This window comes from Hyperolius riggenbachi, chromosome 2 (assembly GCF_040937935.1).
Source record: "Hyperolius riggenbachi isolate aHypRig1 chromosome 2, aHypRig1.pri, whole genome shotgun sequence".
NCBI classification, from domain to species: Eukaryota; Metazoa; Chordata; class Amphibia; order Anura; family Hyperoliidae; genus Hyperolius; species Hyperolius riggenbachi.
Window position 1 is genome coordinate 199582054 of NC_090647.1, and position 22744 is coordinate 199604797.

The 22744-nt window shown below is 45.3% G+C and overlaps 1 protein-coding gene across 8 annotated transcripts in view; it reads left to right on the forward strand.

Annotated features, from left to right (window-relative positions):
* NALCN (sodium leak channel, non-selective) overlaps positions 1-22744 on the forward strand; it is a 640650-nt gene that overhangs the window by 286923 nt on the left and 330983 nt on the right. For all 8 annotated transcript variants that reach the window (XM_068267982.1, XM_068267985.1, XM_068267987.1 and 5 more), the window contains one exon: positions 18991-19128. In XM_068267982.1, the coding sequence (XP_068124083.1) occupies positions 18991-19128 (138 nt within the window). The remainder of the gene's footprint in view (positions 1-18990; positions 19129-22744) is intronic.

The following is a 22744-nucleotide window of genomic DNA, read 5'->3' on the forward strand; positions in this document are numbered from 1 at the left end:
GCAACATAACTTCAACATAAAAAATTCCCCCCAATTTTTTTTTTCTAGAGAAAATAAATTTTAAAGTGAAATCAACACTTTAAATGGGGCTATTAATTGGTAATAAGTGGTTTTAAAAAGGGATATACGCGTTAAGCAGTCAAAGAGGTGAAGGCGAGTTCCAATGGCACTTGGCGGCGAAGGTACCGCTGGAGGAGGATGAGTGGCTGACGCCAAAAAGGCCCCAGAGAGGTTTTTGTAATTTTTTTTTTGTTTTTTTTTTTGCAGCATTTAGCAATGACATCGCAGCAGAGTTGTCAGTGGACACGGGCAGTGTGAACGCAGAGTGCAGTGGTGGTAGCGACTGAGTCAGGAGAAGGACTATGCGGGCGGTCAGTTCAGCAGCACAGAAGGACCACGGCAACATACTGGTAGTAGTAGTAGCAGCACAGCGTCATAGTGCTGGCCAAAAAATTAAATGCACCCGGTGACCCGGGCAGTGTGAATGCAGACAGAGTACATTGGTGGAAGCGACTGAGTCAGGAGGAGGAGGACAATGCGGGCGGTCAGTTCAGCAGCAGCAGCACAGAAGGACCATGCCAACATACTGGTGGTAGTAGTAGTAGCACAGTGTCATAGTTCTGGCCAAAAAATTAAATGCACCCGGTGACCCGGGCCGTGATAACGCAGACAGAGTGCATTGGTGGTACCGTGGTAGCGACTGAGTCAGGAGGAGGAGGAGGACAAAGCGGGCGTTCAGTTCAGCAGCAGCAGCAGCACAGAAGGACCATGGCAACATACTGGTGGTAGTAGTAGCAGCACAGCGTCATAGTGCTGGCCAAAAAATTAAATGCACCCGGTGACCCGGGCAGTGTGAACGCAGAGTGCAGCAGCGGGAAGCGACTGAGTCAGGAGGAGGAGGACAATGCGGGCGGTCAGTTCAGCAGCAGCAGCACATAAGAACCATGCCAACATACTGGTGGTAGTAGTAGCAGTAGCAGCACAGCGTCATAGTGCTGGCCAAAAAATTAAATGCACCCGGTGACCCGGGCAGTGATAACGCAGACAGAGTACATTGGTGGTACCGTGGTAGCGACTGAGTGAGGAGGAGGAGGAGGACAAAGCGGCCGTTCAGTTCAGCAGCAGCAGCAGCAGCACAGAAGGACCATGGCAACATACTGGTGGTAGTAGTAGCAGCACAGCGTCATAGTTCTGGCCAAAAAATTAAATGCACCCGGTGACCCGGGCAGTGATAACGCAGACAGAGTGCATTGGTGGTACCGTGGTAGCGACTGAGTCAGGAGGAGGAGGAGGACAAAGCAGGCGTTCAGTTCAGCAGCAGCAGCAGCAGCACAGAAGGACCATGGCAACATACTGGTGGTAGTAGTAGCAGCACAGCGTCATAGTGCTGGCCAAAAAATTAAATGCACCCGGTGACCCGGGCAGTGATAACGCAGACAGAGTGCATTGGTGGTACCGTGGTAGCGACTGAGTCAGGAGGAGGAGGAGGACAAAGCGGGCGTTCAGTTCAGCAGCAGCAGCACAGAAGGACCATGGCAACATACTGGTGGTAGTAGTAGCAGCACAGCGTCATAGTGCTGGCCAAAAAATTAAATGCACCCGGTGACCCGGGCAGTGATAACGCAGAGTGTAGTAGCGACTGAGTCAGGAGGACAAAGCGGGCGGTCAGTTCAGCAGCTCAGAAGGAGGACCATGGCAACTTACTGGTAGTAGTACCATAACACCAAAAAATTAACCAAGGTAGGCACTAGGCAGGTAGTAACTGTCTTTATAAAGGCAGGCATAGTTAACAACAGCACATGCAGCAGCCACTTCATGTCCCCCTGTGTCCGACAATAGGGGCCAGGAACTCACCTTCCACCCAAGCCTGTTTGATTTTCAGGAAGGTGAGTTTGTCCACAGAGGCGTGGGAGAGCCGAGAGCGCTTCTCTGTGACCACGCCACCGGCCGCACTAAAGCATCTCTCTGAGAGGACACTGGAAGGAGGGCAGGATAGGAGTTCCAGGGCGTACTGGGAAAGCTCGCTCCAGATGTCCAGTCTCTTGACCCAGTACTCCAAGGGGTCCACGGGGCTGTCGGTGTCATTGAGCCCGCTGGATGACCCCATATAGTCAGACACCATGGTGGTCAGTCGTTGCTTGTGCTGGTTGGTGGTGGATGCTGTGGCGGGCACCTCTGTTCTGGGCTGCTGCACTGCATACAGGCTCTTGCTTAGGCTCTTCAGGTCTCCGGGGCGCCAGTTGCTGCTGCTGCTGCTGGTGGTTGTTGTTGTGCTGCTAGTGGCATTGGCAGGCACCTCTTGCTGGCTTGGCAGAGCAGTTACAGTGGGGGTGGAAGGCTGGGGGAATGCTTCCAGTAGTCTGCGCACAAGGGCCTCCTTCAACTCCCTTGTGCGTTGCTCGGTGGTGGATGGCGTCATTAAGTCTCCCAGCTTCCCCTTCAGACGGGGATCAAGCATCAAGGTAATCCAGATGTCCTCCCTTGAACGCATCTGGATCACCCGGGGGTCCCTGCGAAGGCAGCGCAACATGTGCACAGCCATGGGAAACAAGTGGGCCCTGCCAGCAAGATCTTCCTCGTCCTCGCCATTGTCCCATAACGCATGCCTATCCTCTTCCTGTGCCATGTCGTTGTCCTCCTCAAACCGCCATCCACATACAACGCCTGCTGCACTCTGCTCCTCCTCCTCCTCCTCATTCAGGTTAGGGACCTCCAACTCTTCCACTACCTGCTGTGAGCCCTCCTCTGAGCTGGACTGTGCTGCCATCTGCTCCTGTTCTTCCAACTGCCTCAGGGCTTCATCCCCACGCTCAATTAAATTGTCCATTGCCTGCTCCAGTAGACAAACCAAGGGCACCCACTGGCACACAGAGGCCCGCTCCTCACTGACCATCTTGGTTGCCTCCAGGAAGGGACTCAGCACCAGGCATACTTGCTGCATCAGTGTCCACTGAGTGGCAGTAATCATGGGGACTTGCAGGTTGCTGGGGACACTTGGGTCTAGCATGTAGGCCCTAAGAGCCAGCCTGTGCTGACACAGCCGCTCCAACATGGCCAGAGTCGAATTCCAGCGAACTGGCATGTCGATGATCATCCGGTGTTGTGGCCTTCCATACTGCTGCTGTAAGGTGGACAAGAGTGCAGAGGCAGTGGCTGACAGGCGGAAAAAGCGTACCACCGCCCGGGCATCCTGCAGCAGCTCGCTCATCCCCTGGTAGGTGCGCAAGAAGCGCTGCACCACAAGATTGAGCACGTGGGCCAAGCAGGGGATGTGCTGGAGGTTTCCCTGCTGCACTGCTGCCACCAGGTTGGCCCCGTTATCGGCTGCCACATACCCCACTTCCAGGCCTCTGGGGGTCAGCCACCTCTGCTCCTGCTTCCTGAGGGCGGCCAGGACGTTGGTGGCCGTAAGCCTCTCCTTCCCCAGGGTCACCAATTTTAAAAGGGCTTGGCAGTGCCGAGGCTTGGCGCTGCTGCTGCCGAGGCGGGCTTGCTTTCCGGGTGCAGAGGGAGTGTCGTGACAGGACCCTTCTGCATCCCCCCTGATCCCACGTGGTGGCACCACTAGCTGGGCTGATGCGCTCTTGTCCTCCCTCCCTTCCATCAGTGTCACCCAGTGGGCCGTAAAGGACAGGTAGCGACCTGTCCCAAATCTGCTACTCCACGAGTCCATGGTCACGTGGACCCGCTTGCCCACAGAGTAGTCCAGGGAACGGGCCACGTTTTCCACCGCAAACTTGTGGAGTGCTGGGATCGTGCTCCTGCTGAAATAGTGGCGACTGGGGACTTGCCACTCGGGGATGCCAAATTGGAGCAGCGTCCGCATGGCGCTCCCCTCCTGCACCAGGGAGTAGGTAAGCAGCTGTGATGCCATGGCCCGGGCCAGCAAGCCATTTAGTTTGCGGATCCGCCTGTGGCTTGGAGGCAGAGGCTTGGTCAGACCCTGAAAGGTGTCGCTCAGCAGGGTCTGACGACGCTGGGATGCAGGGGAGACAGAGGAGAGAGACGAACACTGGCTGCCAGCCTCAATGTCTGTGTCCTGAGTAGCCGAGGTGGAAGAGCGCTTGCGTGCTACTACTGCTGCTGCTGTGGGGGATTCACGACCCTGAGGGAGGGATGATGCTGCTGCGCTGGTGGGCCTTCTGCTCTCAGGAACCCCTGCCAGCAGTGCCTGCTTCCTCTTAAAGTCCGCATACTCGCGGCAGTGGCGGCTTCTCAGGTGGCCCTGGAGGGATGAGGTACCCATCTTGCTCAGACTTTTCCCACGGCTCAATCTTTTGCTGCATAACCTGCACACCGCATACCTTTTGTCATCAGTACATTCGTCAAAGCAATCCCACACTGGTGACTTTAATTTACTGCGGCCCCCACTAGCAGAGGGTGCAGCGGAACAATGTGTGGTAGTAGTTGCCGGGGGTTGCATGGTGGTGGTGCCGGCTGAAGCAGTGTCCTGTCTACTTCCTCCACGCCCACTGCTGCCGATGCCCCTGCCCCTGCCTGACATATGGCGATATCCTTGCCTAGGCCGAAGTGACTCGTCATCCTGCTCTGCCTCTGACCATTCTTCCACGGACTCAGCAGGCTGCACATAGTTAGGGTCCACAACGTCGTCATCATCAGCAGCATCATCATAATCCAGCTCTTCCTCTGACTCCCCCGCCTCCTCTTCTGTCCCTACATCCCCAGACACAGACCCCTATTCTTCATCACCAGAACTCAACAACGCTTGTGATTGGGGCCCGATCTCAATCTCTGCCACATCAGTCCCCAGTAAGTCCTGAGCTTCTTGCATCAGCAGGTTCCCAGAAGCCGGACTGAGGGACAGAACGCTGTCATCCTGGGAGGGCTGCTGACCAGTGGGTGCTGGGGTGGATGTCACAACAAGCGTGGGACATTGGCTGCTGCTGCTGCTGCTGCTTGGAGTGGTGCTCACAGTAGAGGTCTGGGAGGAAGTCATGATGTCCATGAGTACGTCAGGTTCCATTTGCTCAACCACCACACGGGGACCAGAAACTTTAAAATATTTGGACAATGGCGTCCGCTGACTCGGCCCAGGCTTTGCTGCCCCCCTTTCTGCTGCATCACGACCACGTACAGCTGGGCGTCCTCTCCCTGGACGTGGAGCAGTCCCAGAAGTGGCTGAGGCAATTGAACTCCCTTTCCTCTCACCCCGCGAAACCCTGCCAGACATGTTGCTAGTAATGAATCACTGGATGCAGTGGGCACAGTACAAGGTCACTGAAGGATGCACCAGGCACAGTACAACGGCACTGAAGGATGCAGTGGGCACAGTACAAGGTCACTGAAGGATGCAGTGGGCACAGCAGTGGGCACTGGATATACAACTAGGTCACTGAAGGATGCAGTGGGCACAGTACAAGGTCACTGAAGGATGCAGTGGGCACAGCAGTGGGCACTGGATATACAACTAGGTCACTGAAGGATGCAGTGGGCACAGTACAAGGTCACTGAAGGATGCAGTGGTCACAGTACAAGGTCACTGAAGGATGCAGTGGGCACAGCAGTGGGCACTGGATATACAACTAGGTCACTGAAGGATGCAGTGGGCACAGTACAAGGTCACTGAAGGATGCAGTGGGCACAGCAGTGGGCACTGGATATACAACTAGGTCACTGAAGGATGCAGTGGGCACAGTACAAGGTCACTGAAGGATGCAGTGGTCACAGTACAAGGTCACTGAAGGATGCAGTGGGCACAGCAGTGGGCACTGGATATACAACTAGGTCACTGAAGGATGCAGTGGGCACAGTACAAGGTCACTGAAGGATGCAGTGGGCACAGTACAAGGTCACTGAAGGATGCAGTGGGCACAGCAGTGGGCACTGGATATACAACTAGGTCACTGAAGGATGCAGTGGGCACAGTACAAGGTCACTGACGGATGCAGTGGGCACAGTACAAGGTCACTGAAGGATGTAGTGGGCACAGCAGTGGGCACTGGATATACAACTAGGTCACTGAAGGATGCAGTGGGCACAGTACAAGGTCACTGAAGGATGCAGTGGGCACAGCAGTGGGCACTGGATATACAACTAGGTCACTGAAGGATGCAGTGGGCACAGTACAAGGTCACTGAAGGATGCAGTGGGCACAGCAGTGGGCACTGGATATACAACTAGGTCACTGAAGGATGCAGTGGGCACAGTACAAGGTCACTGAAGGATGCAGTGGGCACAGCAGTGGGCACTGGATATACAACTAGGTCACTGAAGGATGCAGTGGGCACACAAGGATGTCACACTGTGTAATGAGATGCTCATATGCCAGCGAGCGAGCAGTGGGCACTGGGCACGGCACAAGGTCACTGACAGAATGAATGAACAGCGCTGGCAGAGAGTGGCGGCGCCGGCGGTGTGACTGGCTGCCTGCAAATAGTACAAGTGTATAACTGTCACTGGAATATGCAAGTGAACACTGCAGCTGCACTAACCTGCCTGCCTGCACTACACACAGATAATCCCCACTCCCACTACACTGACTACACTGCAGCACTGAACCTGCCTGCACTACACACAGTTAAATAATCACTAGACTCCCACACTCCCACTACACTACACTGACTACAACTAACTACAGCAATCACTCACTGACTAGCTAACTGTGTACAGTATAAGAGCAGTGTTAGCAAAAAAAACGCTTTGTTTTTAACACAATAAATGCACTTGCTCAAACAACAATGGCCTGGAGATAATCCTCTCAGCACCACAGTCTAGCAGGGACAGAGCTTTTCCATCATGGCCGCCGCTTTATATTCAGGAGGGGAGGGCATAGCTCCCCTCCTCTGATTGGTTGCTAGGGCCTGGCTGGGGCACTCTGATTGGCCTGCAATGTGTCACTTCCGCATAGTTTGACGCATTTCCGCAAACCACGACTTCAGCACCGGGTTTCACGAGCGTGAATGCGGATTTCTGTCCGCATTCACGCGAAGCCGAAGTAGATTTTCGTGGTTGAAAATCTATTCACGGCTTAGCGTGTCCGAGGCGGAATGCGTCAAAATGGTTGTGAATCCACACGTAAGCGTGATCACGACCTGGCGGTGAGCACCACTGTATCACAATAAAGCAATGACTGACGGCTATATGAGTGTCTCGGGGGGGCACACCCAAGATAATGAGGTCGTTGCTTCATTGTGGACAGACCAAATTTGATCAGCCACCATCACCTGCACTCTCGTCATGGTGCGCACCAGTCCAGCACGGCCGTCACTACACAAACTGCTGTGTGTGGTACGTTACACAGTGAGTTTGGTCTGTCAGTGTGAAGCAGTACACTAATTACACTACCTGATTGATGTGTACACATGCAAAATTTTGTAAAGCACTTTAGGCCTCCAATTTAGCATGCAATGTGATTTCTGCCCTTAAAACGTTTTTTCCTCTGGACTTTTGGCGTGTATCCCACTCCCCCATGCAAAAACTCAGATGTTAGACCCCTTGAAACATCTTTTCCATCACTTTTGTGGCCAGCATAAATGTCTCTAATTTTTGAAGTTCGCCTCCCCATTGAAGTCTATTACAGTTCGCGGAAGTTCGCATGTTCGCTAACTTTTTGCGGAGGTTCGCGTTTGAGGTTCGCGAACCGAAAATCAGAGGTTCGAGCCATCTCTATCTCCCAGCAGTGAGTACTGGGTGCCATATGGGAGCTGGTTGCTAGGCATGGAGGGTACTAAATCCCGTGTGGGGGACATGTGCTGGCTATGGAGGGAACTTGGTACCGTGTAAGTACTGGGTGCCATGTGGCCATAGAGGTCCCTTTATTGAACCCCCCCCCCCCAATCTGCACATGCTTGCAGACCGGAGTGGTAACTCTCTGTGAAAACATTTGTGCCTGGTATTCATATTCTGGGCTCGCCCAAATTTTAAATTGAGTGTGGAAGTTTTTGTTAGCAAGTGACTAGGTAAATAACAGTGGCTGTTTTGTGTTCTTTTTTATCTTACATACTATGGCTATAGAATTCATCTGAGCAATTTCAGCTATCATTTCAGCTATTAATTCATCTCCCCAGTCAACTTAACAACTAAGTGAATGTGATGCAAATGTAATGCCAAGATGATCTACCAGTACTTGCCCTTGTCAGTCATATCCACAACTTTCGAAAACCATTTAATTTAAACAAATGATTTTACCCTTTCACCGTATGACAATCAATTTCAGCAATCTTCAATCTAATTTTAAAAGTACATTTTTTATGATACTGTCTATCATATTCTTGTTACAATATATTCTTGTTACAAACTAACATAATGATGGCACAACCTAAGGGGGGGCTTTGTAAAAGGCGTTTTAGTAATCTGGAGGATACAAACTCTATTATTATTTTTTAGTATTTATTTAGCGTCAACATCTACCACAGTATAGTGTCTTGTCACTTAACTTATCCATATATCTATACATGTCTATGTATGTATCATGTAGTGTATGTATTGTAGTCTGAAGTCTTTTAAAAATCCTTTTTTTATCACAAAATATTGTTTAACATGTTAGCCCTAACTAAACCGCCCCATTCCCGCCGCTGTACACTATTTAAATCCCCCCTATCTCGCCAGGGGGAAATCCAGGCATCGCTTCCATGAGAGGCAGAGCTATGAGCCGCAGCCCTGCCTCTCAGCGCATCTGTTAGCGAAGATCCGCCACTGATAGACGGGCATGGAGGCAGAGCTGCGGCTCATAGCTCTGCCTCCAACAGCAGCAAAATCCACGACCAAGAAAGTTGTGGATTTTGCAGGGGAGAGGGAGGGGGGAGTTTGGGGGGATTTAGATAGTGTACAGCGACGGGGATGCAGCGGTTTAGTTAGGGCTAATATGTTAAACAATATTTTGTGATAAAGAAAGGATTTTTAAGAGACTTCAGTGTCTCTTTAACTTATCTGTATGTTTTTTGGGATGTGGGAAGAAACAGACATGGGGAGAACATACAAACTCCCTACCGATAGTGCCCTGGCTGGGATTCAAACTGGAGACCCAGCGCTGCAAGGTGAGGGTGCAAACCACTATGCCATGGGGCTGCCCATTACAGCTCACGTCTCATCTACTGTATAAATCACTGATTCTGCTGCTGTGTTCAGTAGAGGATATACTGTATAATACCCCTAATCACTTTGCCATTTTTTCAGTCCTAGTTTTTTCTATTTTAGCCATGTCTTCATGTATTGCAGTTGAGAAGCATACTTTGCCTACAGCCTCTGGATAGTATAGGAAAACAGGGTTCAAATTATGCCTGGTGCCAGTATTTATTTAGCTCTGTACCAGGGTAGGGGGTGATTCAGACAGACACTTGCAGGGCGGTAAATGCATAGTTTCCAGTGGCTGACAAAAATTATGTTTAAAAGTGATCTATCACCATTCCATTCATATAAGTATAACAGAGTAACCAAGCAGCTCAGGGTGATCCAAACTACTAGGAATGTATAGGGGATAAAAGGGACCAAAAAGCCCTCCTACTAAAAAAAGCAATGCTTGGTGTAATTTGCCTTCTTAAAACAGAAGGACATTTGCAATAATTCAGCTTTAAGTGAACATTTGTCGTTACCCACAATGCACTACTGAATATCCCTTTTCACCCTTTTTAAGCCAGGCAAGCATTCAGATCCACTGGTGTATAGGAAGCCTTATAGCTTTAAATTTTACACAGCCATATCAACCCCACATGTAGACAGTCTGTTTCGGACTTTTGGTCCTCATCAGTACATGGCAGGGATTGATAAGACTGTATGAGATAGGGCTTGGACCAGTACAACAGAGTAACCAAGCAGCTCAGGGTGACCCAAACTAGAAGGAATGTATAGGGGGATAAAAGGGACCAAAAAGAAGTATATACCGGTAAGCATTTTTTAAACGTTGGTGCCAGCAGTTGTTGTCGTCTGTGTAAGTGCTGCGGTCGGTCCTGTGGTCTCATCTCGTCTTGGACACAACGAGCAGCATTTACAAGTCAGTTTCATTTGCTGACGGTGCAGTTGAACACCAGCAAAATCCCTCAAACTCTGTCAAACGCTTGTATACACCACTAATGTTGTTTGGAGGGAAAAAAAACACCTACTTCCTGCCATTTTCTTAAAAGTCATCAAAAGCTCAGCAAACGAGACACTTTCAAATGCAGCACTGATGAACAACCTCAAATGACATTAAATGACAATAAACGCTTCAGCTTTTTAAGCTGGCCTTTGTGTGCAGAAAAACAATGGTGTTCAAAATGAGATGCCAGGCAGGAACCCCTGTGAACTAGCCCTAATGAAGATCTATTGAACTTGTTTTCTCTTCTCTGCTGTCAGAATGTTTGTTATAACCACACTCCTAGTTTTATGACCTCTAAGGTTGGGTTCATGCTATGCCAGACAGTACTACATCCATTTTGACTGATGACAAGATTCATTGCAGGATATGCTCCTTGTCTACAATGGAGTTGTGACATTAAATAACATTCAAATAAATGACAATGCGACTGTGCTTTCCTAAATATCAGACTTGTTTTACAACAGAGCACAAAAAACTCAAACAGAAAGGTACAGTGTGAACTGGCCCATTAAGAAGCACTGCAGTCCTAGAACACTGCATTGCAGACTTGAATTTAGCCCCATTGGGTATCAGGGAGGACTGCAGATAAACTGTGATTTATAGCTATGTATTATTAACCCTTACAATAAAAAGGGAAAAAAAGGAATACAGGCAAGTTCCGTGCAGTATTGGCACTGTGCATACACGTTTATTCTGTCAATTTACCTGTCACTTGAGGTACATTTTAACAGGGAAGTTACATTGGCCTCAATTCACTAAGATCATGCTGGAGATAATAAGGCAAGAGAAAACTTACCTCCACACAGTGAGAGAGTTATCTTATCTCTCCATTCCTTAAGTTCCTCTGTAGTTAATTTACCTCCTCTGTAGTTAATTTACCTCCTCTGTAGTTGTTTTCACACGCAGTTAATTAACAGCCTGTCTTTAACTCTGGAGTTATTTTAAGGATAGGAGAGTTAACTTAAAGACAGAAGAGTTAACTTTAGGCTTGCCTGAGGTAAAATGTTTCCTGAATACTACAAACCTTATCACCATGGTAACAACTCTAGAAGAATTATTAAAGACAGGAGATAAGCTTAGTGAATTGAGGCCATTGTGTTCACATAAAGCAAAGCGGTAAAAAAAAATTAACATTATTCCTTTCTGAATTTTTCTATATATCAATAACCTAAAGGATATCAAGCAAGGTGCGCAGGAGAAATACAATTGTTATTACTAATTTTATTACTAATTTTAGGAAGTGTTATAAGAATAATGTATGCCTGAATGGTGCACAATTTAAGTACAATAATAGGCAATTTCATGTAAGGAAAGTTGACAGTCTGTCCTATATGGTACTGCGTATTACTCGGAAATTCCACATTAACATAAATCTCAACATTTCATTTTCACAGCTGCTGGCTCTGTCAGTTTGATGGTTGCCTTTCAGATTCATTTTAGCATAAGCTGATGGAGGTTTACCTTTTTAACTCAAATGAGTATTCTGGATGATCATAGAGTGTGAAGCACACAGCATAATCTCCTTGAGCTGCTTTCCGTCACTTTTCAAAGTGTTTTTGGTGTCACTTGCTAGATTTTCAACTACAGTTTTTGGAAGAAAACTAGTTTTAGCAAGGAAGCACACCACCCACCTAGTGAACCATCTGCAACATGTTCATGGAATGGACATTAATGAAAAATACATGAAAGAGAGTGAACTGCTGGATGGCTTTTTCTACACTGTTTTTGCAATTTGCTTTAAGCGTCACTGCAGGAAAATATATTTTACTTTTGGTTTGTGTGGAAAGGATAGAATGCTTTATGGTTTTTCTACATTGTGTGTTAACATCTAACAGAATTCCCCCTACATCATGTCCTAACATGAAGTGTTTAAATGTTTCCAATAGGGGCATAGACAACAATCAGGGCTGTTTTAGGTTTAGGCACACCAGGCAGATGCCTGGGGTGACACCAGAAGGAGGGACACCACAGAGCTATTCTTAGTGCAGAGTTTCATGGGACTTTTATACACGACTGCTGCTTGCATTAAATCTTAACTCCTAAATAGGGACTGCTGATTTGCCTAACAAAAGGGATAGGATAACAATTATCTATTAAATCTTATTAAAGTGCTAATTTATTTATTTATTGTATTTATAAAGCGCCAACATACTACGCAGCGCTGACAACATATTACGCATTCATTGTTTTAGATCATCTATATTGATTGATGCAACTGTTCTGCATTTCTAGGACAATATTTAGACTTGTAAAGACCCAGGCTGTACATAAAAAATATAATATTTCTTTTTTTGTAAAGTGTGTGTGTGTGTGCAGGCGCACCTGTGGGGAGGGGGAGGGGATAATGGGATGGGAGTGCTTTGCCTTGGGCACCAAAATGCCTAGACATGGCCCTGACAACAATATGTACAGTCCTTTTGTGCAGTAAAGAAGTGTTATAACGTAAGGATGACTCTTATTTCATGTCCCTGATAGCTTTGGAGGCCAGTAAAGGTCCCACAGAAATTGAGAGAAGATCTTTCCAATGGTGACACAAGTAGCATTAGAAGTCCAAAAGAGGTTCTAGCCCATTTTCACACTATCTAAACTGATTTTTTCATTAGCGTTTGGCTTTAGGTCTAGATATTACTGGATTTTAACACTAGGACATGTTAATGAACATGAGTGGGTCACAAATATTTGCCAAAAAAACACCAGAATCCAGCAAGGATTGCAATGACTCATTTCAGATGCTTGTTTACTAATTCATAGGAATTTGTAGTTAGTTCTCTTTACACTTTGATATGTACAAAACATTTTAAAAGGACCACTATTACAAAATTTGTTTAAAATACTTGTATATGCACTCTGTAAGTATATTTCTCCCTGATTAAAATGCACTATGAATTACTTTTTTCCCATATTGCTGTCACTTATGGGGCTTGATTCACAAAGCGGTGCTAACTGTTAGCACGCCTGTGAAAACCCCCTTAGCACGTCTAAACCAGCTTTTCGCGCACAAAACTTTATGCGCGCAAAACTTTATGTGCGTAAAACTTTACGCGCGCACTGCACAGAGCGCAGGGCGCTCCGTGCGAAGTGCCCATTAAAGCCTATGGAACTTAGTGCGCGCATAGGACTTTGCGCACAAAACTTTGCGCGCGATCTGATTGAGAAATCCGGTGCTAACCTACTTAGCACCCTGGTTAGCACGTCTAAAGACTTTAGACGTGCTACGTAGGTTAGCACTGCTTTGTGAATCAAGCCCATAGTGGGCAGTAAAAATCTGACAGATATGACAGGTTTTGAACTAGTCTATCTCCTCATGGGGTATTTCATGTATCTCCTTTATTCTTTACAAAAGCATTGCTTGGAAAGAATTTATACATAGCTGTCCCCCTTTTGTGTCTTGGAATCCATTATACATTTGCCATGCTTTGTGCTATTTTTTTATTGCTCATTTAATAAATGGATTTTGATTTTAATCGTATGGAAAGAGTATGGAGGATTCTGTTCAATTTTATTCATCATGTTACTTTTGCCACTGTAATTACCAATTTTGTATTTTGTATCGATTCTGTATTTTGCACCATTCGTGTATTTTTTATATTGGTACATACCATTTCTCTGTATTATTACAGTGAGGCCCATAATTATTCATACCCCTGGCAAATTTTGACTTAAAGTTACTTTTATTCGACCAACAAGTCATTTTTTGACGGGAAATGACATTGGTGTCTCCCAAAAGATAATAAGACGATGTACAAGAGGCATTATTGTGGGGGAAAAACATTTCTCAGCTTTTATTTACATTTGAGCAAAATGTATCCAGTCCAAAAGGGCTACAAGGCCATTTTTAAATGTTTTCAAGTTCCAGTAGCTCCAGTGCAAAGTATTATTAAAAAATACAAGCTGTTCTGCACTGTGGAAATCTCAGAGGATGTCAAAAGTGACACCTGTGCTGGCCAGGAGGATGGTGAGAGAGGTCAAATATAATCCAAGGATCACCACCAAGAACATCCTGGTGAACCTGGGCTGTGCTGGTGACAATGTCTCAAGGCAGACATACCAACGGACACTGCACAATGCTGGGTTCCATAGATGCAAACCAAGGAGGACGTCACAAAAGATCGCTTGATCTTTGCAAATGCTCATCTGGACAAAGAAGAAGTCTTCTTTGTTATGGTCGATGAAACAAAAAATCAATTGTTTGGTCACATTGGCCTCGATTCATAAAAGTGCCTGCGAGCGGGGAAAGTCGAGCGGGGAAACACCGCTGTCGGTATTTCCGCCTTCAGGGTGGTAATTCATAAAAATGTTGCCTGTTGTGACAGGCGTGCGGAGATACTCCGCTGTAGGCAGGCGTTAGGCTGTCGGGAGACATGCGGAAGCCGGAGAAGCAGGCGGAATCCCTCCGTGCGGTGTTCTCTCTGCAGCTGCTTGGGAGGTCTGTCCCATTCACTGCAACGGATTCCGCACGCTTCTCGCCACATCAGAGGTAGCGGTAATACCCGTCCGCATACCGCTACCTCTAATTTTTATGAATTGACCACTTGTTACTTTTGCTGTGATAATCACCGCGCAAGGCGGTGATTTATCACTTTGCTCGCGAATGTCGGCTTTTCATGCGGAAAAGCCTTTATGAATACAGATCTTGCTGTGTGGTCGGTAAAGTGTGCCGTTTTCTGCATTCCCGCATGCGGGAATGCTTTATGAATCGAGGCCAATGTTTCCTTTATTTGGTGTAAAAAAGATGAAGTCTTCAACCCAAAGAACACCATCCCCACTGTCAAACATGGTGGTGGGAACCTAATGCTTTGGAGGTGTTTTTCAGCCAATGGACCAGGGAACCTAATCAAAGTAAACAGCACTATGAAAAAAGAGCAATACATGAGGATTCTCAACAACAACATCAGGCAGTCTGCAGAGAAACTTGGCCTTGGGCACCAGTGGACATTGCAGCATGACAACGACCCAAAACACACAGAAAAAGTGGTGAAAAAATTGTTAGCAGACAACAACATTAACGTTTTGAAGTGGCCCGACCAGAGTCCTGACTTGATTTAAATTGAGAATCTGTGAAGCGAGCTAAAGGTCAGGGTGTGGCAAGAAGACCCTCCAACCTGAAAGATTTGGAGTTCATTGCTAAAGATGAATGGGTAAAAAATACTTTGGAGACATGCAAAAAACTGGTCTGCGATTATAGGAAGCGTTTGATTGCTGTAACAGCCAATAAAGGCTTTTCTATTGATTATTGAGAAGGGTATGAATAATTTTGGACTGGACACTTTTTGCTCAAATGTAAATAAAAGCTGAGAAATGTTTTTCTCCACAATAAAGCTTTTTGTACATCGTCTTGTTATTTTTGGAGAGACACCTATTTCATTTCCAGTCCAAAAATGACTTGCTGCTTGAATAAAAGTAACTTTAAGTCATAATTTGTCAGAGGTATGAATAATTATGGGCAACACTGTATGTACCATGTTCATTTCTTACTTTGTACAGCGCCACGGAATGTGTTGGCGCTTTGTAAATCAATAATAATAATAGTATTAACAATCTAACCTCCCCACTCATTTGCACACTATTTTGGCAGTTTGACTTAGCAACTGCTGTTCAGTAAGTGGCTTTGAAAATAAATAAAACTGACAATCTCCTATGAGGAGATGAACTAGTCCAAAACCTGGCAGATATGTCAGACTTTTACTGCCTACTGCAACAGGGACATAGGATAAAAGTAATTGATAGTGCATTTTATTCTAGGAGGAATGTACATCTTCTGAGTATGTGTGCACAGATATTTTAAAGAGAAACTCCGACCAAGAATTGAACTTTATCCCAATCAGTAGCTGACACCCCCTTTTACATGATAAATATATTCCTTTTCACAAACAGACCATCAGGGGCACTGTATGGCTGATATTGTGGGGAAACCCCTCCAACAAGAAACAAGAAAAGTACATACTCTTGGCAGTTTCCTGTCTGTGAACCTTGCTGCATTGTGGGAAATAGCTGGTTACAGCTGTTTCCAACTGCTAAAAAAACATGCAGCAGCTACATCACCTGCCAACAGTAAAAAGGTCACCATGTAATAAATGTCAGAATGTAAATCAGGGGTTTAAAAGATTTTACAATGGGCAAACACTGACTAAATCTTCGACTGAGCATTCAGTCTGGCTTTGCTATAATGACTCAGCTATAATGATTCCTGAGCAGAGCCACAAGGGGGCAGGCTTGGGCTTGAAAAGACACCAGAGAACACAGATTCAGCTATAATGACTCCGGAGCAAAGCGCGGCTGAATGCTCAGTCAGGGATTTTATCAGGGCTGATTAGAAGCAGGCTGAGCAGTGAAGAATAAAACAGAGAGCAGGGTAGGTGTTTTCTCTAATGTCCTCACTGATATATATGGTAAAATACATGATGGTGCTTCGTCTCTGGTTCACTTTAATCACTTTTTCTCCTAGGCAATATTTTCACACTTGTTGAAAACTTATTTTACAGAAGCTGAAAAATTATCTCATGGGAGAAAACTTAGGAAAAAAAGTGGATTGAACAAGGGTCATAGGACCATATGCAACTGACTTTTTCTCTTGAGTTTTCTCCTAAGTGATATTTTTACACCTTGCCATAAAATACCTTTAGCATTAGCACAAAATACTCAAAAAAGATTTGATAGTACATTTTCACCAATGTTTAGGTACTTTTTTAATTATAAAATGCTTAAAAGTGATTTAAAGAGAATATAATAATTACCTGCTAGGAGATATCTCAGTAGTAAAATGTAATTTGCCTCTGGGCTATAGTATATTTATTGGAGGTAACACTTTCAACAGTCACTGTTTTTTTTTCTACTTTGTCATATGGTGAAGTTCCTCATTAACCTCCTTGGCGGTAACCCCGTCATGGTGGAAAACCGCAGCTCAGAGCGGTAACCCCGACCTGCACTCGGGGGAGCCGCCAGAAGCTCTATGCAGAGCAATGCATGCAGCGGGCTTTTTAAACTCACCTTTCAGGGGTTCCGGATGTCAGCCGCCATCCTTCCACTCCTCCGAGGCTCTGCTTCCCCGACTTAGGGTTACAGCGCCACCTGGAGGACGGAGGGAAAACTGCGGCGCTAGAGCCTAGGGAGGTGAGTGATTACTAGGGCTGCTGTAGATCTCCCTAGCAGCATGATTTTTTCCAGGTGTAAGGGCCTGTTCAGACTATCTGCGTATGAAGAATGCGTTTAAAATCAAAGAAACGCAAGTTGAAAAACGCATGCGTTTTTCTTACGTTCTAATGCGTTTTCTATTGCGTTTTGCACACACACGTGACCCAGGGGAAAAAAAGAATTATGGGAACCGCAGAGGAAAACGGACGCTAAAAACGCAATAGTACGCGTTTTTGATACGCGTCCATAGACTTTCATTGCGTCCGTTTCTATGCGTGACGCACAGAACTGCGTGCAGCAATGCGGATGAGAAACGTATGCGTCTCATACGCATACATGTGAACTAGCCCATTCAAAAGCATTAGGAGCCGTTCCTATGCGTTTTTGGCACCCGTACGTGTTCCCTGAAAACGTCTAGGAACGCGCATAGTCTGAACAGGCCCTTAGGGTCTGAAAGCATGAAAAAATTGCACCGCTTTTAGACCCTAAAATCCAGAAAGAATCTTAACAATCAGTGGCTTAATGATTGTATTCTTACTATCTGAGCTACGCTAAATGGTACATTCCTGTCCTTATTTACCGTGTACATGCCTTAAATGTTGAAAGTGGTTCTTAGTCTTTTAGTCATTGGTTCGCAGCATGGAAACCTTGTTCACAATGTGTCTGGTCCTCAGGAATGTCAAACACAGCATGCCATGTACATAGGACCATTATGGTGTGCCACACACCCTTGCAGTCCGCTCACCAAAATAGGATGAACAGATCAGTTTGAATCCGTTTAGATGTCCATTTACCCACTGGCTTCCGATTCAATAAGGGGACCATTTTCAGTACCAATATGAACCGAGCCATACTGTTTCACAAAGACATACCTAGTTTGTACACCATTATCTATCTAGTATCCATTTGTATTGGAGGAACCAGGGTTTGAATCTTGGCAGGAGCCAGTTATGTATTCAGCAAAGAGCCCTTGGGCAAGACTCTCTTGAGCTCCAGGTTAGCATTCGGAGCATGCCCTTAATGGATGCAACTCTCAAGTACTTTGAGACTCATAGGAGAGAAAAGCACCATAGAAATGTTAACATTATTATTACATTATTATCAGTATAGCCACAGAGTAATGGCTTATACTGTACATAATGAAACAACATGCAGACATTGCATTATTGTTCAAAGACCCACTTTAAGACATTTTATATATATTATACAGTAAGTTTTGTTATTTTTACCAAAATATCTTAAATCCCTCCAATGATATTATACCATTCTTACCAGACCAATCTTCATCCATGGTATTTTTGTTATCCTTACCAGCATAGTATGTAAGTGACAACAAGTAGAAGCAGGGCCATTTTTAAGCAACCAGGCAGATGTCTAGGGTAATATCTGTAGGAGGATGCATCACAGAGCTATTCTTAGCACACTGTGCTTTTTTCTTCAAAACAGTTGCCATTTCCATTAAGAAAGAGATGTATGGTAATTTTAACACTTAAATGTCCATGGCTTATTAGCATAACAAAGGATGTCTTCATAACATAACAATGATATTGCAGGTGCTATCATCAATTTGTTATTGGTGCTAAGTAGGCTTTGTTCATCCTACTCATAATACTGTATGAGACAAAAACTGCCTTACCTGGTGCACCAAAAGGGCCAGAAATGAACCAGAGTAGAACTAAGCTATTCACAGTTGTTCAAAATATTACAGCATACACTTGTGATTGTATATTTGTACTTCTGATTATATAGCTACAACTTCTTATCTGTCTTTATAGTGCTTTATAGATTTCAGCTTGTGACTAAGGCATTCAATCTCTTCCCCACAGGCATTCATGTCAATGTTTCAGATTTTGACACAAGAGGGATGGGTGGACGTCATGGATCAAACGCTTATTGCTGTTGGCCTTATGTGGGCTCCGGTGGTTGCTATTTACTTTATTCTATATCATCTTTTTGCCACTTTGGTAAGTATGTTTCTGCTTTGTGTAAAACTAGCTAGTTCAGAGAAATTGTTACATTTTAAACGTTAAAAACAATCGTCTTTGGCTTTGGTCAGTTTAGCAGGAATGCCTTATTAGCAAGTAAAAAATGTCAGTCTTATCAATGGCAGAGTGTACTTGCAGATAACCTTAGCGCTACGTTGTTTAAATTATCACCCGATGAAAAGGGTCATGTATTCATGTATGCAGATAGTCTCTCTTCACTCTCACTGCTTGCTCATCACTGTTGTAATTAAACTGAAGACAAAACTTACAGCCTCTCGGGTATGAATACTTGATTAGAAATCAGTGCAGCTATTTCCTAAAGTCTGGCTTAAAGTGAACACCAGGGGTTTGTTTCTCCGTTGCACTAATACAGCCAAAATGCTATAAATAGATTAGTTAGGGATTTGAAAAATGGAGAAAAAAATCAAGATAGGCTTGACATTTTAATGCCCTCTTTTAGAGTTTGAAAAATGACTATAGAGGCTAATAACACTGAAAGGTGAACTGGCAGTTCATAAAAATATAATTGTATAGTTTCAGGGCTGCACATGTTTTCCTGTACCACGTACAATTGTAATGACCTGCTCTTATGTCTGCACAGGCAAACAGCTTTTTGACCATTTTCTAGGTCTGAGTGCTGCAGGTCCCTGGAAAAGAGACCTGTCTTCACTCTGCAAGTTTCAGAGTTGCTCTGCTGGTGAGGAATGTGCATCCACTTGTCATGCAAATTGCTTAGCTGCTTCCTTTGATGGCTTGCAGTATAAATACCATTTCCTCCCAGAATTCCCTGCTGGTCATGAAGGTTTGTTCCTGCTAACTTTCCTGGAGTTTCAGCCCCTCTGCTGATTGTTGGCGAAGATTCTAGTGTAGTTAATTATTGGGGAGTGCATCTTGCACTCTCTATAGTGCAGTCAGGCTTTGTGTTATTTGTACTGTTTATTCCTGTGCTGTTTTTGTCTGGCCCCTGCGATTGTACTGTCACCTGCGGCGGTTGCCAGTAAATCGTTTGGTCCCGTTCCTAGATCGCATTCGCCCTGGCGGTAGTGGCGGTGAATCTCCTTTGTCTGTCTTGGAGTATAACCTTAGCTGCGGTTGCTACTGGTTACTCCTTTAGTCTGTCTTGTCCAGCAAGAACCCTTGCTGTTGTCTGGTGGGAGGCAACCGATTAGCAATCGTTCGCGTTATTTGTCTGTCGTCTTTGTTAGGTTCATTTGTTAGTCAGGGTTGGCGTGTTTTGTCTCTGTTGCGCTTCTCATGCAGAGACCGTGCCATTAACGTGTTTTGTCGCTGTCGCGCTTCTCGTGCGGCGACCGCGTTTAGCTAGTGCGTTTGTTATTTTCCTTGGCGTTCTGATGGTTATGGTTTGCTGTGTCTTTCTTACTACACCTCTGCTCTGTCTTTACTCAGTCTTGTGTCGCTATTAGCAATCGCCATTCGTGCGATTGCTTTCCCACTTGGTCTTCGCTGGTGTGTGTTCACCGTCGCCGCATGGCGACTAGATTGGTGGACATACATACATTCTGTCTCTGTGCTCACTCTCTCTCACTAGGGGCTACCTTGCGTTGTATTGCTTCCCCTCGTACAATTCCTATCTGGCATCTGTGGCAGTGCAGAGGGTTTATTCCTCTGCACTCCACAGCTCCATCTGCCGGTGGGAATTCCCCTCTACAGGTGCATTGCACCAAAGCTGGGTTCTGTTATTTAGACGTTTGTGGAGGATTTCCGCAGTGTCGGCGCACATCTTGTGCGCTGACCACGGAGATAATTCCACAATCGTTACAACAATAAGTCAGAAGTAGCTTTATGCTTGCTAGTGAAATAGTTGATACAGGTGAGGAAGCACAGAGCTTCCATAAGTGGGCATCCCTCACATCCAGTAGCAAACATATACATTGCTTTACTAGTCCGTTAAAAAGCAGACAAGATACAATTCTGAAAACTGCCCAATAAAACATGAACCACGGAATTTAGTTACCTGCTTCTTGCAGTTTCTCTCCTTTTAGGATGGTGATTGGTTTAAAAAAACAATACTTCTCTCTGTTTCTCCCTCTACACTTGCCTCATTGAAAAAAATGATTCAGTGTATCTGGTCCCTGTGCCATTACAATTGATTTAATGCACACCTTTATCTTCATCAAAACTTTTAATATAAGACTGCAGACTCAAAAGATACATTCTCTCTCATTATAGTTGAAAGTCCCATGTTGTGTTAAATGTGGAGATAAGGCTATTAAAGGACCCCTGAACTGAGGTATTGAAGCTGCTATATTTATTTCCTTTTAGACAATACCAGTTGCCTGGCTATCGTGCTGATCATTTGCCTCTGATACTTTTACCCATAGACCCTAAACAAGCATGCAGATCAGATTTTTCGAACTGAAGTCTGTCTGGATTAGCCACATGTTTTCAGGTGTATGATTCTAAAACTACTGCAGCCAAAGAGATCAGCAGGACAGCCAGACAACTGGAATTGTTTAGAAGGATGTAAATATGGCAGCCTCCATATCTCTTTCACTTCAGGTGTCTTTTAAGTAGATACAGTAAGCCCTGCTGGAACCTATTTCAATTTTCCCCACTGCTGGCACATCCCTGACACATAACCTGACTATTCAGTATTTGTATAAATATGCTATATATCAGTTTATCACTGGAGCTCTGTGAGCCAAGATGCTGGATTCGGTGTCTTTTCAAGCAAGATGGCTTCAATCAATTTACAGATTTTCAGTCAAGATTTTCAAGTTTCAGTGAAGATAATTAACTCTCTGAGCAAGCCTTCCAGTAAGTCCTGCAGACTGCAGGGAGACACTCTGAATTCAAGATGGAAGGAGACTTCCAACAAAGTACAGCTCATAATCATAAAGTGAGTAAGGATGGAGGTTCACTCAAGTTCACATATTAAAGTACTGGACCTCTCAATCCTTGGCCGGCACCCTTCTGCCTCTAGATGGACGCGTACGTTAAAAAGGGGCGATGGGAAAAAAGGGCGCCGGGTTTTTAACGATAAACATGGATTACGTTTAAAAATGTATTTCGTTTAAAAGTAATGTTTTTAAACGTTATAAATCATTAAATAATGTGTATTAAATCGGCAATTGTAAAAACGTTAATCTTTCGTTTAAATAATGAAACGCATAATAACGTTTAAAAAAAAAATTACTAAGTAACCCTCCCTGTACCTACCCCTAACCCCTAGACCCCCCTGTTGATGCCTAAACCTAAGACCCCCCCTGTTGGTGCCTAAGTAACCCTCCCTGTACCTACCCCTAACCCCTAGACCCCCCTGTTAGTGCCTAAACCTAAGACCCCCCTGTTGGTGCCTAAACCTAAGACCCCCCTGTTACTGCCTAAACCTAAGACCCCCCTGTTGGTGCCTAAACCTAAGACCTCCCTGTTGGTGCCTAAACCTAAGACCCCCCTGTTGGTGCCTAAACCTAAGACCCCCCTTTTGGTGCCTAAACCTAAGACCCCCTGTTGGTGCCTAAACCTAAGACCCCCCTGTTGGTGCCTAAACCTAAGACCCCCCTGTTGGTGCCTAAACCTAAGACCCCCCTGTTATTTTTTTCGTTTAAAAATAATGTAAAAAAAAAAAAAAAGT